At 36.2% G+C, this 18,643-nt stretch overlaps 1 protein-coding gene across 1 annotated transcript in view; it reads right to left on the bottom strand.

Moving 5' to 3' along the window:
* Positions 1-18,643, bottom strand: part of POLR3B (RNA polymerase III subunit B) — a 59,841-nt gene that overhangs the window by 8,847 nt on the left and 32,351 nt on the right. Inside the window, exons 20-23 of the mRNA XM_072400410.1 lie at positions 15,479-15,688; positions 10,701-10,859; positions 9,888-10,005; positions 7,973-8,115 (exon numbers count right to left, since the gene is read on the bottom strand). Of these exons, the coding sequence (XP_072256511.1) occupies positions 7,973-8,115; positions 9,888-10,005; positions 10,701-10,859; positions 15,479-15,688 (630 nt within the window). The remainder of the gene's footprint in view (positions 1-7,972; positions 8,116-9,887; positions 10,006-10,700; positions 10,860-15,478; positions 15,689-18,643) is intronic.

Here is an 18,643-nt window from a genome sequence, read left to right on the forward strand (position 1 = left end):
GTTTTATACTTACACACTTCAGACCAATATATATTCAGATAAACAAATCGATCATAACATGTAATAACCAAAGTAGTATTGCCTGACATACCTGTACAGAGCGCCTAATCTGCATACTGAGTGGAGTCTCTTGAAAATTTAGGCTGTACTCCATACAGAAATATTAATCATTATTTAAGATATGTATTATTAAATCATGAAATTTATTATAAAGACTGAACACCAACAACAAAAATGTGTCTTTATATCTGCCTAGAGCTTGGCTTTAAATACAGCTAATGTAAAATACCTAAAATTTGTTTGTCTGTTGCTGTGAAGTAGATTACACAACTTCAATAGAGAAGGAGGGTTTGCAATGAACATTCTTACAGGAGGGCAGGATCACCGTTAAGGTTACTTCACTGTCCAATAAACAGGCTAGGAGAAGGTACTTTAACAAATGACACTGAAGATACGGAGCTTATGACGTTTGGTGGGGATGCCTTGATCACAAGACTGGCTAAAAAGATTTAAAAAGCTGTACGTCAACTTTTTTATTAAGCCGTTTACCCTGCATTCAAGCTTATCTTGCTTACTCATAAATGAAGCTATTGACTGACTTACAATCCTAAGCTCATTAATGACTGAGGAAGAGCAGAAGCATGTTTGTAAGCTCAGCCTTTATCTGTAGTCATATTGGGCAAGATAGAATAGTTGTTTAGCTTATTATTTGGCAGAACCCTCCATAACTACCCTAATATATTACCTATTAATAATATTATACTAGCATTATATTACTAAGGCTTTTAGCTCCATTGTGGGTGGTAATGAGATTTAGTCTGTAAAACACACCTGTGTGTCACTGCACACAAAAAAAGCTATGATCAGGAGTGAGCAATTACTATACAATTACGAATCAAGGTAGGAGAGCACAGCGGGGTTCTACTCGTTTGTTCCACCCTACCCATACAAACAGAACGGGCACTGTATTTACAACCGCCGTTTGTTCATCTGCCACTCTCGGTCTCTGGAATATATACACACACACACACACACACACACACACACACACACACACACCTTACTACAAGATCCTGCATCTTTGGCCGTTCTAGTAGTAATGACTATTCTAACAAAGCTGCTTCTCTTTCCTTGCTCTGCCTTTACCCATTTTGTTATCATTATCATGTACAACGCAGGACCAGTACAAAACAACATAACACCCACATGGTTTAGTTTTTTGTGAAGCCCAGATCTAAGGCTTATTTAAAGAGATTCAATATGTTGTAAAAGAATAAACAGAGTGGGACTCACACATCATAATGTGAGAATAGTTTAAGGAGAAGGACCATCAAGGAGAGTAAAGAGCTAGGGCTATTATTGTCTACAGGCCAGCCTAAAGAAGAAGAAGAAGAAAAAAAAAGAAAAAAAAAAAAAGGGGCGGGGGGGAAGAGTAGAGAAGGCAAGCAAAGTTAGAGTTCTACCATAAAATCTAACAATTAAAAAATGTGCATAGAATTCTGCAGTTTTCCTACTTTTACTGCAATTATATTTTTTTACAGGTCCCCATAAAATACTATACTTTTTATCTTGCTAGAATACTCTAATTGTTAACCAGTTCCCTTTAGGGATGTTGTACTTTTGCTGTTTATTGAAGAATAATGTACATTTTGTAAACCACTTAGGTCGGACACTGTAAAAGGCAAACGTGCGCTAAAGGTACCTTGCAAAGAGCCAACCCCTGAGAACTCCTTTTATGTGCCAAGTCGGTTCCCATAGCAGACCGTCGCTGTGTTGTTTGTTTTGTGTGAAAGTGAGTGATAAAAGAACCATGAAATCGACACAGAAAAGCAAAACAGCAGAAAGAAGTGGGGACTCTCCATCATTGCGGCTCCTACCCTCTGCTGACTCGTGTAACAATGGGATCTCCACAGCCATCCACAGATCCAACACAGCTGTGCATTTCATTAGATGAAGGGGCCAAGTGACACAAGTAAATAATTAACTTATTCTGCTCCGCTGACTGTGCCTGGAAGACCAGTCATAGCTGACAGATTTTAATACAAGATAACACAAAGGGGCATAATGAGCTTAAGATAAGTTATAGTTTCAGACTTATATAAACGCGGAGGTAAAAGTAAAAATGTAATATGAAAACACATAAAACTAAAAACTGTTGAATGTAATTAGGGAACTACCAAATTGGACTGATAACAGTAAAGTATTAATACTACATTTTAGTATTAAATTTACCTAAAAAAAATTGTAAAATGTTAGTTTTTTGTGTTAAAATAATAAGTAAATGTTAAAAAAGTAAACTTCAAAAAACAAAATAAGGACTTGGGACAATTCACATAAAAAAACTTAAATTCTAATTCCAAAAAATGGAAATCATCCTACACTTCCACTGAAGACTAGATTTCCACTAAACTTCCACTGAAGATTTTGTAAATTGGAAGCATGACAATTATAAGGCATTTCACACAAAATCAATTTTTTTTTGTTATTTGTCATGTTAAAGTTAAGGAACTTGCTTGTTTTACAGGTAATCCTCATTTCCTGAGCTGCAGTATTCTTATTAAGCTGTATTTATAAAACACCAAACATTAACATACTGTACAATAAATATCCGTTACCTAATTGACAAAGATATTAACGACACAGGGGGAGGAGAGGACAAAAGAGCTTACAATCTAAAAGTTTACTGGAGTATCATTGTGAGCTTTCTATTCAAACTTTTAAAATGCCTTTTTTTTTTTTTAATACTGCCGAATTACATTCTTCAGTTACTTTATATCTTTTTATGGATTCGATATACATGCACTTCATTCAGTTTTACATTTTTTAGAGTGCCATGTATAAAATTATGGATGCCACTTAGGTGCTGAGGGTTTAAAGCCCAAAGTTATACATTTTTTTTTTAGAGAATTGAAGTATCTTTAAAAAATAAAATATAGAAAATATAGAAAAAAAAAACCTGTAGTATAAATACTATGTACATTAAGTATAAACTTCCTCCCTTACTCACCAGCTTAGCATTTACTTTAAAAAATTTGATCATTTTAAGTTTCAAACATACTGTTTTACAATGAAGGTGTATGCAATCTAATTTTCATAACATGAAGTCTGTGAAATATGAAGAAAAAAAATATTGGACTTGGGGAGGAGGGGGGATCTTTGTTGAGGAAATCTTGTCCAGTTAAACAAGACAAAAAGGTTATTAGCAATCTACTTTAAATATGGGTTTTGTAGAGGCAGCAAGGACAATAAAGTTGGTACACAGCTTTCCCAGAAGCCCCTAAAAGACTGTGAATTACACATTTGCATAGCAGTAAGCACACAAAAGCCTGTTTAATTGAAAAACCCCACAATGCTCCTGTCCCATTATAAAACCACCGCAGGAACTTGACAAAATACACACAAACCCCAAGAAAGCAGTGCTGGAAGAACAATAAGTGTTTGGTTTGGCCCAGTTAGAAAACACAACTGTAATTTTATTCTGTGCCGTAAAACATAGTAAGACCGAGCTCCTCTGAAGAATGTGCTGGGAGGTCGGCAGGTCACAGGGCTCGAGGGTGATCTAAATATTTGCCAAGCTTTCAAATGAGCATTTAATATGGAATTCATAGAGGAGACTCTGAACAGCAATTACAAACTCTACAGAGTGAAGAGCAGCCTAGGTACTCCTACTTTAAGATGCAACCTGCCAATTAGCTGATCACTTTAAGAAGGGATGAACGTTAAATGATGGTTTGTTTGTTTTTTTTTAAAGAAAATCTCATCAACAATTTGAGTATTCAAACCTATTATTTGACCACTTTGTTTTTAAAAGGCCGTATACTAGAAAATGGTGCCCAAAAAAAGCTATCCAAGGGCAAAGGACTAGTAATATTAAAGCTCCCTGGTTCTCCCTCTCAAACAATTACTGACGGGAATTTTTTTTAAACATCAGGACATCTGTAAGTAGTATAAATCTGCAAACTTAACAGAGTTGAAGTGGGAACTGCAGGTCAGTCAGGTCACATTTCCCCTTCAGGAAGGACAACGGTAAGCGGCACGGCAGTGACATCACCAAATACCACTTCAAATTTAGTAAGCAGTTAAAATAATAAGTTAGGTAATATATATTCACATTTTGTGTTTAGGACAATTTTTAAATACAGAATTTTATTTTTAGCTGGGATTTTTATTGGTTTAAAAGATCTAGATCCTAGTTCAGAGTAACAATGAAGCCACTGCACCTAACTGGCCCTCTTTTAAAGGAAGCTGTCATATAGCAAAATTAACTCTCTGGATAGAAGAAGCTATATATTAGGTCAGGAGCCCCATGAAGGAGCCCTGAAGTTAAACCTGTTCAATGTCCCAGAAAGGTAAAGTGGATTAGCTGGTGGACTGCCATTCTTTTAGATCCTTCAGACATAAATGAGAGATCATGGCCTGCTGGGGTCACAAAAACCAAAAATGTCAGGGCAAATCAAACTCTGCTTTGCTCCACCAAAACAGACAGGGAGTTTAAACTTCAATAACTGCCCTGGAACCAAGTCAAAAATATTAGCTTTTGAGACAGGCTTTCCTGCATTTACTTACTGGGTAATACTTAAGTACTTCTTCCATGATCATTTTTGCACCTGACCTTACAAATAAACCAGTATCAAGACATATAAGGTGATTTAAAAACTAAGGTAAAAGGTAAAAGTCCATATTTACAAACTTATTCAGAGGATCAATAACTCAAAGTATAAAAGACGACCAGTATGACAGGTAAGAGAGGAGGGGTCAAAATGATGAATATTTTCTTAGTATAGGGTGCTCAAGAGGTATATGTACATTCAGGGGAATTACTGACCTGTCACTTATAGTCATTTATAGCATTTTCCTCACTAGATAAATGCCAAAAAATAAAACCCCAGTTAACTAAATATTCCATAAATGAATGAGGTTATTACCATCAATTGATGAATTGATGGAAGCACCACAAAGCTCAGGCCTGCAAATAGAAATCTATCAAAAAAAGTGCAGTTTTATTAGAAATTTGATGAGGCCAATTTATGTTATAAATTCTGGTGTCTGTGCAAAATGTTGGTGGTGTTTGCAAATTTCTATGACTTGTTCTTGAATGGTGATTCTGGATGATGCATGAACATCCACTGCTCTATCCTCCTGTAAGGAATAGCACTTAAGATATTGCCAGAGGGATTATTGTGACCTCTCTAAGGGCTATTTGAGTGAATAAATAGTATTTTTATCACAGCAAACAACTGACTGAACAGACAAACTATTACTAAATGCAGTAACCAAAAAAAAAATTGTAATTACTTGTAGCCATCAAGGCTTACACGCAATGTATTAAATCCTGAAGACAGAAGGGGATTCTCTCTTTAAAACCAACACCTTCTCTGGCTTGCAAGCTTTTCCAAAAGACCTACACATTTTCTGAATGCCAGATAAGGAATCAGCTTCCTAAACAGAAAGATTTTCTTTTTGAGAGTCTTTCCTCTAAAGTTGTACAACGTGAAGGAGAATAAGAGGGAGTTTGGTGTGGCTTTGATGTAAAGAAACCAATATATGACTGCTCTTTAAGAGCATTTCTCAGTCTGTCATGTGAAAACGGATTAGCACCTCCAACAAAGATCTGCAGATCAGAGGGGTGAGCACTGATGCCTAGAGGTATTAAATGGGTGGAGAGGGGAGGATTTCAATTCACGCTGGTTGGAGAGGCAGGAAAAAAAAAAAAAGTAGCAGTGGACTATTACAGCCACCTGACCCTCTAATGTCCCCCCCCCCCCCCCCCCCCAAAACTATTTTTATACATTGTTAACAAGTTAAATGAGACCATTAGAAATTTATTAAAATATAAATAGTAAATAATATTAGCTCTGCTTGCCAACATTTTCCTAATTCCAAGTTTTTAAAATGGAACAAGGAAAAACTGCTTAACAGAAAGAATTTTTATTGAAGAAACAGGTAGAGAAAAATCAGTTTTTTCTGTCCTGCAAATCTGTCTAAATCTCAGGACTGGACTTAAGGTTTCTTGGAAGCATCTAGAAATGAACGTGTACCTAAGAAATACCCCCGAAAAATTCAATTTTTTCTTGAGTTACATCTAAAAAATAGCAAGGCAACTTCTATGCCTTGAGACACATAGCTGTATATTTGCAGCACGGGATCATCTAATGTACTACTAGTCTCAGAAACTTTAGTATGAGATTCGCTTAAAACAATAATATGATGGTCACTGTTGACCTTACTGGAAAGAAAGATGTATCAGAATACCTGCAGTGCAAGGATATCCCTGCTGCTGCTTTATTCGTTTGGGGCTACAACATATCAATAGAAACCATTGCAGCCAACGGCACCATTTAAGTTAGACACTATAAACCTTTTATAAAATTGGCTCTTATGGTGTGTTTAAATTAGAAAGTAAATTTTAACAATTATATTATTAAGATACAAAGCAGGACAGATGATATTTTTAATATATCAACTGATGATGTGTATTGTTTTCAAGTGTATGATTTGTGTGTATATATATATATATATATATATATATGCGCATTTGTAGTTCTCCGCGAAGCGCGTCGAGTACGAATAACAAAGATTGAGATTGTTGTTTTTTTATGTTTTATTGATATATAAATGTATGTTATTTATAAATAAAAATGTTGTTGAGTATTTTTATAGAATTATGCGTATACGTTGCCTGTTTGAAGAAATAAAGTTGACATATGAACACATCAATTGAAGGACCATCTTAGTAGCTAATGCTTTCAGTGGTCCATGGTGCACCCACTTTCACTCAACACATTTTGTGTTGCAGCACTTCCTCAGGCAATACCTTGACAGGCCACAAACACGGTCTATGATAAAGTATCATTAATCCATAGTGTTAAAAGGCCAGATCCAAACATAATAAAAACATAGCATTACCACTAAGCCCAAAGTCACAAATTTCAATGAGTGTATATCTATTGGCAATAGTGGAAACTTTGAAAAAGCGAAAATCGGTTCATGAACAGGCACGCCAGCAGTATATTAAGTTTGTAATAACCAATTGTGTAAAATAGTGATTAGAGTTGTGCATTTGAGGCTTCTGTTGCTAAATTATTCCTTCACTAGTCATCAGATCCCCAGTCATCAGGGGATAACTGACAAGATAAAGCCAAGCTTTGCTCCTTTACCAAGATGATTACTTTAACTATGAAATCTTCCATTTCTCCTATTTTGCATTTCCATGACAAATACTGCAAGGAATGCTAATCCTTTTCTGTTCTGTTTCTGCAAATTAACTCTCTGCCTTATCTAAAATCTGCCCAGTTTGTTGCATTCATACATAATGGCATCTCAGAACACATCCACAGGATTCCTGTACACAGATTTGGAGACTTGGTGATACCAGAAGTGAAATGTTTCCTAATATAGTACTGGTACTGACTATATGGTCTTTAGTATTAAGTAATGTAAATAATACATCACGATGCGAGCATCTGGATCTGACTTGGTATCGGTTTCCTGCAACAACCCGCCATAACACTCCAGACTGTAAATGGGAAGGGCAGTAGTGGAAGACACATGGGTATGATACATATACTGGTAAGATGCTGACAGGAGGAGAGAACAGTGTACACAGAGGTTAAATGCAGCTGCCCCTTTATAGCCCAGTCACTGAATGGGGGTGGGGATGTGACCTCAATGAATTTGTTACTGGATAAAATAAAGTCACTAGGCTTGCTTTGCAGTCTGACAGGGCTGTTAAAATTTTTAAACTAAATATTTGGTAAAAAAAAGACAAACTCTTTGACATTACTCATAGCCTCCATACATACTGTGTACGTGTAAGCTTGCCTTACCTACAGAAGGGAAAAGATCTTTTCCAGAAGTTTGAAAAACTGAATTTGCCTTGTATGTTTTGATTGATAACTTGGAGGTGATTTTATCAAACATAGTTTGACTTTATGTGAGAGGATTGTAAGAATATTTTAAAAGAAAGGATTACCCTTTTGTCCATGTCGACTACTAAATTTGTCACCGATCTCTGGTCGCCTTGTTTGCCTCAGGAGGATCTTAATTAGAAAAGCTTCTTCTGCATTTGAGGAAATCATAACCTTTTCAATGTATGACTCTGTAGACCCTTTATATCTAGGAAAAGGAGACATAACAAATAATGTTGTATGCTTTATAGATTTATTTCCAACTTGAACTTAACTGACAGCTGGTCAAACTTTTCCCTACTCACCAAAAGATATAATTTATCTTAAACAGAACACCATTTAATATGGGTTATATGGTTATCACAGCAAGTTTCTACACAGATCAGCCAAAACATGGACTTTTTTTTTTTCAAATCTGTTTCTGCAGACAAATTTTTCAGGATACGAAGAGAAACAAAATATAAAAACACAGGAGATCTACATATGTATAAAAAGTCTACTGTGACTTAGAACATTCAAGAACGTTGGGTATGTTGCATCTGAATCCTCAGCCTCCTAAGCTTCTCAACTCGGCAAGTCTGACTACCCAGCAATCAGAGCATTTGTAGGACAATGCTGGCACATGCAGGAGCAAAGTTTTACTTCTAAAGCATCATCCCCTAAAAAAAAAAAGTTCAACTTCATGCATTAAGAAAGGTGTCAGAACACACAGGGCATCGCTACAGACAGACGCTGACTCCTCTCCATCACGGAGAGCAATTACAAAAAGCATGTGAGCACCGAGCAACAGAAGAAGGTGATCTGGTCTAATTATTGTCTTTTAGATCTTGTGAGTGGCCAGGTGTTTGTGTCATTTACCTGGCTAAGAGCTGCATAAACGTTTAGGAGGCAGGCAGCCTTGTTAGTACTTGGTACCACAGAACAACGTCAGAGGTTTTGAAGGTTCCATGCCTCAATGGAAGTCAATGGAGCTTAGGCAGCAAACTAGGGCTTTCATAATTATAGGCAGGTAGTATTAATGTTATTATGGTTGATCAGTGCATTTATAAATCTAGTTTTGCTTTTGAAATAATACACCTTAAAATAAGACAGCTTTGGGAACCTATATGGAGAAGACTGACTGGTACCTACAGCTGACCGGTTTGGATCTAAAATGTATTGTGCACAGTGAACAAAAGAGTACAACAAATCTGACTAAAAGAACCAATTCCCCTTTGTTTTCCATTCAAAGATATAGCAGACACTGCACATCTACGTTGGGTGTTTTGGTAGAAACCTTTGACCCCCATTAGTACAGCTGACAGCAATAACAACTCAATAACATTACATGTATGTTTCTAAAAAGACAAACATCACTTCTACGTGCAATTAATTTAGAGTAATAAAAACCCAAATCAACAAAATTCCATATTTTTAGAGAATTTCATAAACCATTTTTATTATTTTTACATTCTCCAGTTAGGTTTTTTTTGTTAAGGTACATCCTGTTAGGAATTTAGAGGTGTGGACAGGTTGTCACATGTAATGCATACAGGATAATAATGAGAAATGCATACAGCCTTTGCTGGGGTATTTGTAGACTGGAAGAGGCTGCAAAGAGATCAAAGGCACCGAAATGCAATGCAGAAAGAAACAAGAACTTGGCAGCTTTCTCTTATATGTGTTACAATTCTCTTGGAGTTTACATCTAGATAAAAGGTAACTATACTTTTAAAATAAAAAGTATAACGATACAGTGTTCTTATCCTCTGCCATTCTGGCTGGTTGAGCTGGACAATAATAATAATAATTATAGCCCAGCCTGAGACAGGTATCTTAATGAAGGTACCCACTCCCAGTGACAGTACCAGAAGAGCTGGAGAAACATATCTACATTTACAATCTAGCAATAAACAGGTATATTTTAAGCACTGTATTGTTGCTATTGCCTTTGTTTTTTTGCATCAAGACAAAAATCAATGATAGCTTAAAGTGACTTACGTGACCGGTACATCCTTATATTGGGGTTGCTGTGGCCCAGTGCTGCCCTCTAGAGGAGTCTGGGTGACAGTGGGCATGGATTTGTTCACCAATACTTGTTTGTTCTCTACTTTTTCTCCTAATAGCAGAAATGTGTAAATTACATAATTTGCAATATTAACAGAGAACTCAACATTGACAGAAAAAGCGCAACAAAACTCCAGATTAATACACACTTTTGTTAACTGCATTCAACAAAAAACATTTTGTTCTATAATTTCTCTTTAAAAATTAAACTAAAATTATTAAACTTTACATTACTCCCATTATTTACAAATAATTGACATGCTTTTATTTTGTACTTCATTAAATTATTTTTAAATCAGACTCAAAAAATAAACAAAGTTACAAACATAAAAACATTTGATGCTTTGACAATACAAAAAAAATCTGAAAGAAAAAGGTTTATTCAGACTGATGGGGTAAGGGTTATCATCTGGAGGAGATAAATAATACAGATTTGCAAAGTTATATTGTCCCATAAAAGCCTATTTACTGCTTGTGAGATTGCTTGGCTGGTATGCCAACATTTTGCACTATTCAAAAATCAACTGTTAGGCAAAGATCTCCCTTTTTGATGAAATAATGGTATGTCCAAAATGCAATGTACAGTACGATTTGGATGGACAAATTATTTTCACTTTTAATGTTGCAAATGTATTAAGGAACTAGGTTTCCCCTGGTATACATAGGACAGACATAAAGAACATCCTATATACTTCTAACAAAAAGATAATGCACGAAGCAAAAAGGTTTATGTGATGTTTTTTTTACCTGGTGAACAAATGCCATCTGCATCTAAAATTTCATGCCTCCATATTGGTTTACGTGTAGTGGCATCCAACATGGGTCCCATGACTTTATCAAACGTCTGGTTGCTGTAGCGCTTCAGAGTGCATTTGGCATTCTTGTACACAAGACATCTTCCAAAACCTAGGAGGGAATTAATTTACCTGTTATTCTGTGCCCCAAAAACAACCAAATGTACAACAATAAAGGTATAAAGCAGATGTACTGCACATCCACCAAGCAAATGATTCTGATATCTTTCTATTGTATTTCCTTCTGTAAAACGGCTCCATCACATGCTGCAACACTTTAGAATACACAGAATAAGTTGTATCAATCACTTTCCTTGTGGAGCTTACAATCAATCTACTATATTTACTACCCATTAAACAAATTTTGCCCAATATCAGAAAAAAAGAAGATATCTCTGTGTTTGTGTTTTAGATTGTGAAAGGAGATCCAATGTGGAGAAAATACCTGATTTTTTTCTGAGACTACAACTACCTCATGAGGAAGTCTTCAAACTTGTACTTAGCCCTGAATGATTTACTTTAAAATGATGCCCATACACACATAAAACTAGGCATTCTAGTCAATCTTGTAGGTTTAGTGGCCAGACACTGAACCCATATGAAATCTGGACATGTCAGTTAGGGAAAATCACAATCATCACAGCAATGGAGAGGTCTCTTAAGTCTACATAATTTGCCAACATGCAGTGTGTAGTTAGAGGCATCCACCATGATGCACTTTATATTCCCCTTTACATATTACAATGGACAATTGTGTATATTAAAATCAGAAAGCAGAATTCCATTGGGTTGCCAAAGCTTACAGCAAATCACAGTGCGCAGTGAAATCTGAGCAATTTCAGTAAAGGAGAGAAATCTGTACCAGTGTGCAAAACCAAAGGTAAGGCTGACATTTAGCTGTAAATCTCTAATCTTTTCAATTACTTTACATAAACATTTGAAAAGTTAATGTTTTATTGACATTTAACATATACTTTATATTTCTTAATTAATAACAGGAGTGGGGCATATATACTCATTACTTTTTTGTTGTGCAATGCTAAACAATGGCTGTGCTTTACAATTCCTTTGTACAAAGGAATGCAGTAAGAATTGTGCATACCTTATTTTTGGCAAATGCTGATGGGTGTTTGGAAGCCTATTTATTGACTACTGACTAGTAATATATGTGTGTGAGCACCAAGGATCTTTATTTCAGCCAAGTAACTGTAAATCTCAAACTAGCTAAAACGATCTGCCACATTGTAAGGACCTTCATGCTGTGGTTTTAAAAGTCTTTGTTGACAAACCATTCTTCCTATAGGATCATTTGAGCAGGTAATATATTTTATCCATGGTATTCACCTGTAAAAGCCTTCCTTGTGCAGACAACCAAATCCCATAAATTATGCACGGGTATCAACTTATTTTACCCGTCGTTAAAAGAGACAGACTCTTGTCTTGTACTTGCACACTGCCAATGACAGCTTCCTCTAGTGGTCATGGTTATTATCTCTACATTTGTTATAACAAAAATGTGAAGCTTGTTAAAATGTGAAAGTCGCATAAACAACTTTAAAAAAACACTTAAGTGGCTATTTAAAATGTGCTCACTGAAAATACATAATACTAGAATTCCATGTAACATGCGATTCCTGTCTTGCCTTCCATTCATTCATGTTTGACATCAGTCGGCCTGATAACAATGTAACCATTTACTGTTTACAAAAAAATTCCACCCTCACCTTTATCTTTCAGCTAATTGGACAGAGGTTTAGGGGAAACTAGTCATTAGTGAGAAATAAATTAGGCTTTAGTTAAAAAGACACGGATCACCTTTACACCACTATACACAGCACACGCTATTGCTTTTATTCCTTGTTTAGACAAGATGGTTGTATCGGTTGCCAGGCTGCTGTAAAATTATGCCCAGAAATGTATCTTAGACATTAATGTCTGCTCTTCCCAGTTTTCCTGCTTTGCGGCTCAGTCAATACAACAGGAATTAAATAAGTGGGCTTTTTTATCCTTTTGGTAAAACAAAACCTATACGAAAATGAAAACTTGTTTCTCTATGCCCATTGTGTTAATTCTATGGCCCATTGTTTCCTAGCGTACATCCACATGGCTCTTTTAGGTGTCTTTGCTTCGTGCTTTAGGAGCCTTTCTTGGGCAACAAAAGTTATATTTAAGTTGTACGAAGTGTTGGGGGTGCAGCACTGCAGTCGTCATACATGTCATTAGGCAGAGAAGTGTTGAGAGCAAAGAAGACCTTTATTCACATTTCTGGACCCTGGGTTTCATCTCATAGCACAATGAGATGGAGGCGTCTGTCTATTCAGTGATGGTAATTGGAGGTGCCATTCTTTTGTCAAGAAGTGGTGAAGCTTGATTTTTTGTGTGTGTCATCTTTGAGTTTATTTAGCTGGCAAAAGCTGTCTGGTGTGTCTAATTATTCTTGATGTCTTTTAATCATTGATATTTTTTATACATATTCTCATATGTACAGCAGGTGTCTGTTTTATATATATTTATACATACACAATAAAATGGTATAGTACTTGCATTTAAGCAGAGAAAGTGTGAGATACCAAGGTTCTCTATATAAAAAAAAAAAAAAAAATGGAAAGGGCCATAACCAGATCCAGAGATAACTGGGGTATGTGTCCCACAGAGAAACGTCTAGAGTGGAAGCCCTAAAACTCACACCAAATCAACTATGCTTCCATATTCAATGACCAACGATAGACCTTCAAATAAGTAGATATCCTAGCATTTAGTACTGTAGTAAGCAAAAAAAAGGCTTGGTTTTCACAGACAACCAGTTATTCGGAGAGAAGATGTACATGATCTGGTAGATCCCATGTAATATCTGCCATAAGTCTTACAATATCGACATACAAATAACCTCCAGCTAGATTCTGCAAGCAGGCAACATAAAAATTTTGGAGAAGTAAAGGCAAACATCTGGGTTTATTGACCCTTTGGCGCCACAAGAGCATCCACTGTTTCAGGGGAAAATATCACACAAATAACATAGAAGACTCTTAAAACCTTGAGGACCTTGTAATAGGAGAAATAAGTACACAGGTCTTGGGACGAAGTTTGCATAACAGGTGGTGCTCCATTGTCACTCTTTTGGGACTCCGACAGCAAAACAGGAACAAAGCTTTCCCTCTATCATCTGCATCAACTGCATTTTGGAAGTATCCTGCCTTTGTGATGTCTTGTTCAGATTTCAACCCATGCAACTTAATTGTTGGACCAATAATCACACCTGACTATAGGACTTGTTATGCAAACTTGGTCCCAAGACCTAGGTATTTAGATCTCTCCTATTACAAGGTCCTCAAGGTTGTAAAAGTCTTCCATGTTATTTGTGTGATATTTTCCCCTGAAGAAGTGGGTCTATCCTGCAAAACGCGTCAGGACACAAGTATCATCAGTTATGTATTTGAGACTCACCTGTGTTCAATGCCCACCTTGTTTTTATTTTACCAAAGAAAAGTGTATATGGTATACTGGTATAAGCTGTCTACTGCTTTTAGGATGATTATATATATAAAAAAAAAATTATGTTTTTAAGCTTTTGTGCCACATAACTACCTAATATTTGGGTTCACATTCTGGTTGAATAACCCAAGGTCCCCTTTGACCACCCTTTTTTTGTATTTGTTCATTAGTTTTACATAACTTAAGGGTGGATCAGAACCAGAAGTAAAAAAACAGATCAAATGTTTCTTGGTGTGCGCTGCATTAATACCAGGGGCATGCTCATTGGTTCAGCACTGGTGCAACTCATTATCATACAAAGTCTCTGCCACTAAAACCTCAGAAGTGGCTAACATCATTACACAGAAAAAAGTGAGAGCACACTTGTGGGCTTTGCCATCAAACCAATATTTACCTTCGATGAAATGGAAATAAAAATCTTGCATGACCATGGTGAAAATCTCAGTTGAGAGAAAACAGTATAGCTTCACCTAGCTCAAGAAAGATTCAGAGGATGGAACAGACTTAATGATTACAATATAACCTAAAAATGATTTTAGGTTGCAGACATGAGCACAAAAAGAGGCTTCTGGTACTCATGAAACCCAGAAGAGCTGGTAACAGGTGAGGTTTGGATTGCCAGAGGTGACCAAATGAACTGATGATGGGCAGCAGGAACGTACTGAAGTTATATCTGGCTCTTCTCAAGCAAGAGAAGTCCACCAAAAAGATGTTTCCCTGATATTATATGGCAGCACAAAGTCCTTTAGTGGTGTAATAGTCAGCAAGAGAAACTATAAAAAGTTTGTGTAAAACTGATCTTTGGCAAAGAAAAAGAGTTAAGAACGTTTGCCCTTGTCTGACTAATAATGGTGGCAAAAAGAAAAAGTAGTTATTCATTAAAGATGATATGTAATCTGCTATATTTTGCTTTTCTGGTTTCCCTTCATCACTCTCCCTTTATTAATCCACTAAATACTTTTTAAAACAAAGTCTGTTTTCATTATATTTCTTAACTTAGATAATGTGATGTTATCATTGGGTCTATGCTTCTTCAAAAAATGCTTGCAGATCATGGCTGTTAGAGGGGTCAGGGGGGTGCCATATAAAGCTAACTGAAAACATTGTAGCAACCTTCCTCTTAACCGCCCTCTGCTCTGGGTTGGTTCCCTGGGCTGTCTCGTATGTAAACATCAAAATGCCCTGATGAGTAGGAAAAAAACTTCACCTAAGTTTACATGAATCACTTTCAGTACTCACCTCTGTCAAGAGAAGCTTTATTCAACACAAGGGCATCTTCAATGTCATACCCACTATAGCTCATTACTGCCACTGTGGCATTTTGTCCTGCTGGAAGTTTCTCAAAGTCTATGAGTTCAATTGTCTTGGTTTTCACCATTGGCCTCTGTGGGTATGCCAATAGATACATTAAAGTGTCAATTCTGTTCCTCTGATTGTAGCCAATTGTTCCTGTTCAAAAACAGAAAAAAGGTATGAATTTTTACTGCTCCAAAGCCATTATTCATATAAACATCCTTAAAGCTCAAGCAGATATAAATTAAAAATTGACCAATGCCAATTTGGAGTGGCAACCTGTGGATCTAGAACTGCAGTTTGTGTCCTTGCCAAACGTTCATTTTTTGTGACATCATGAGGCTGTGTAGTTTGAGAGAACCATGTGAATGGGCAGCCAACAGAGAGTGTTCATATTGCATAAGTAAAACATTAAAAAAAATAAAAATTGTAAAATTCTGTCACCTCATGGTTTAAAGGCTTGTAGAACCACCTAGATAGCAAGAATAACATGAAGTGATTGTTTTCTGACACCAACGTTGTTGTGAAGGAATTTTAGCCCAATCTTTACAACCTTATTTTAGTTCACCAAGATCGGCCTGAGGTCTTGACAGGAATTTGTGTTCCTGCACACCTGGATGGTCCATACCAGCAAGGTGCCAAAACCTCTGCTTTTATTGAGGTGGTCACAGATGCTGTGATTATCATTTGATTACACAGCTCAACATTTTTTTTTCACTTGCCAAGTATTTCAGGTCTGCTGAATGCAGAAATGACATCAGTTTCATTGAATTGGCTCTAGTTCTTGTTATACAGGAATCGGAATAGACAGATTTACCAACAAACAAAAGTTAACACAGTATAATATTATCAATCTTTTTTTACATTGATGTTTTGCATTTTTTATATTAAATGTAGCATTACTTTTATGAAACTTTCATTTGCCTTCTTTTTATTCAAACATTTTTTTTTTACAGAAATATGAGTTCAAGAACAAGTTGTTTAACCCCCCCCATACCCTGGGGGTATCATTAATGAGGATTTTTAAATGCAAAAGCAGGTCATTTTTAAAATCCTTATTATTTTAAATTTCCTGGGGACGCAGGTGACGGCCGGGAATCGCCAGCTTGCACAGATTTCTGTCCGGCCAAAATGCGGCTGGGGTGAGAACAATTACCACAAATGTAGCAGAATACATTAGGGTCATTTACCTTCCTGGCAGTATTCCCAAGTGTGGCTCGGGGTGGATTTTCCACACCAAAAGCGGTAACCCCGAGCCCCCGGTGCTGATGTTCCCATACCAGTGTTCAGTACACTCCCTGATATTCCTGTATCCGACATGGAGGATATAGAGGGTTTGGAGTGTAATCAAGTAGTTAGCAGTGGAAGTGAATATGAAGGAAGTGTTTCATCAAACCAGTAGTTCTCCCAAGAAGAGCTCAATGATTTATCACATGACTCAAGTCTATCAAAAGTAGCATCTGAACTTTTAGCATCCAGGATAAGAGAAGAACTGTGTGAGCCTGGAAGTTAATATAACGGTTTATAGGAGAAGAGAGATGACACTCCTACCATATTTCAGTGACGATGGAGACTTTGTGTACTGTTGTAACATTCCCTGGACTACTAGCCCATATGGGATTACCAAAATACCGTGCTGAAAACTGGAGGCTTTTCATAGACCGTTCCACTTGAAGTTTGAAATCTGTTTTACTGCATAATGGCAACTGCTATGCATTAATTCCAATTGGTCACTCAACAAAAGAAGAATATGAAAATACAAAACTGTCTTACAAAAGCTTTGCTATCATGAACACCAATGGTCCATATGTGTTGACATAAAATGGTGAACTTCCTACTTAAAAAGCAAAGTGGATACACAAAGTACCCATGTTTCATCTGCTTGTAGAATAGTAGAGCAAAGCAGGATCGCTGGAAAAAGGTGGCATGGTCTCCAAGGGACAACATGAAAAAAGGTGCAGTGAACATCATTAACAAAGAGCCAATGGTTGACAAAGAAAAAATCATTTTCCCTCCACTACACATAAAGTTGGGATTATTGAAGCAATTTGTTAGAGCTCTGAACAAGGACAGTGATTGCTTCAAATACATTTGTATATTTTTCCCTGGAGTGAGTACTGAAAAATTAAAAGGAATCTTTGTTGGCCCCAAGATTCAGAAACTGATAAATTTTACAATTTACATGACTGATACTAAAGCTTTTGCCTGGCACAGCTATGCCATGGTTGTCAAGAACTTCTTGGGTAACCATAAAGCACAAAATATGAAGAACTGGTACAAAACTTGCTTTTAAACTTTAAAAATGTGGCTACTATGAGCATAAAAGGTACACTATCTCCATAGTCATTTGCAAAAATTTCCAGAAAACCTTGGTGATTTCAGGGAGGAACAAGGGCAGAGGTTCCATCAAGATATAAAGGTGATGGAAGAAAGGTATCAGGGCAGATGGGATAGACACATGATGGCAGACTACTGCTGGAGCCTTCAACGTGATTGTCCTGATCATCAGCTTAAAAGGAATTCATACAAGTTTTTCAATGACAACTTTGTTATTAGTTCTGTAAATATACTGAATATAGAATATATTGACATTAAGTATTTCAAAAATTTAATTTTGTATATGTAGGCATATCTAGTTTAATTTTGCTTGATTTTCATGTTTTTTCATTAGTTTTCTATAAGGTTAATATGGAGGTCAATATTTCAAAAACGAGAGCCAATCTAGTAAAACCAATACCATATTTGGAATCTGTGCATGAAACATAACCTAAAATTAATTTATTCTGTTTGGCAAGAAAATGTTTGTTGACCAGTGTTAACAGCACAAGGTTACATTCTTAATTTCTATAGAAGTGGTAAGGGTGTACTTCATTTTTCACACATTGTTTCTGTATTTTGATTTGGCCTTTGTTAAAAAATGACACAATGTAATGTCATGTGTTGTTCATCCGAGGTTATATTTACCTAATTTTAGAACCTAATTTTAGAAGGACAAGATGATTTTTTTTATCATTTTAATTATGCCTGAATAAACAAAACCTTAAAACTGATTGAGGGTTTACTTTTTTTTAGCTCATGACTGTAATGAGTCCCGAAACAACATTTTTTATA

Source organism: Pyxicephalus adspersus, chromosome 2, assembly GCF_032062135.1.
Source record: "Pyxicephalus adspersus chromosome 2, UCB_Pads_2.0, whole genome shotgun sequence".
Classification (NCBI taxonomy): domain Eukaryota; kingdom Metazoa; phylum Chordata; class Amphibia; order Anura; family Pyxicephalidae; genus Pyxicephalus; species Pyxicephalus adspersus.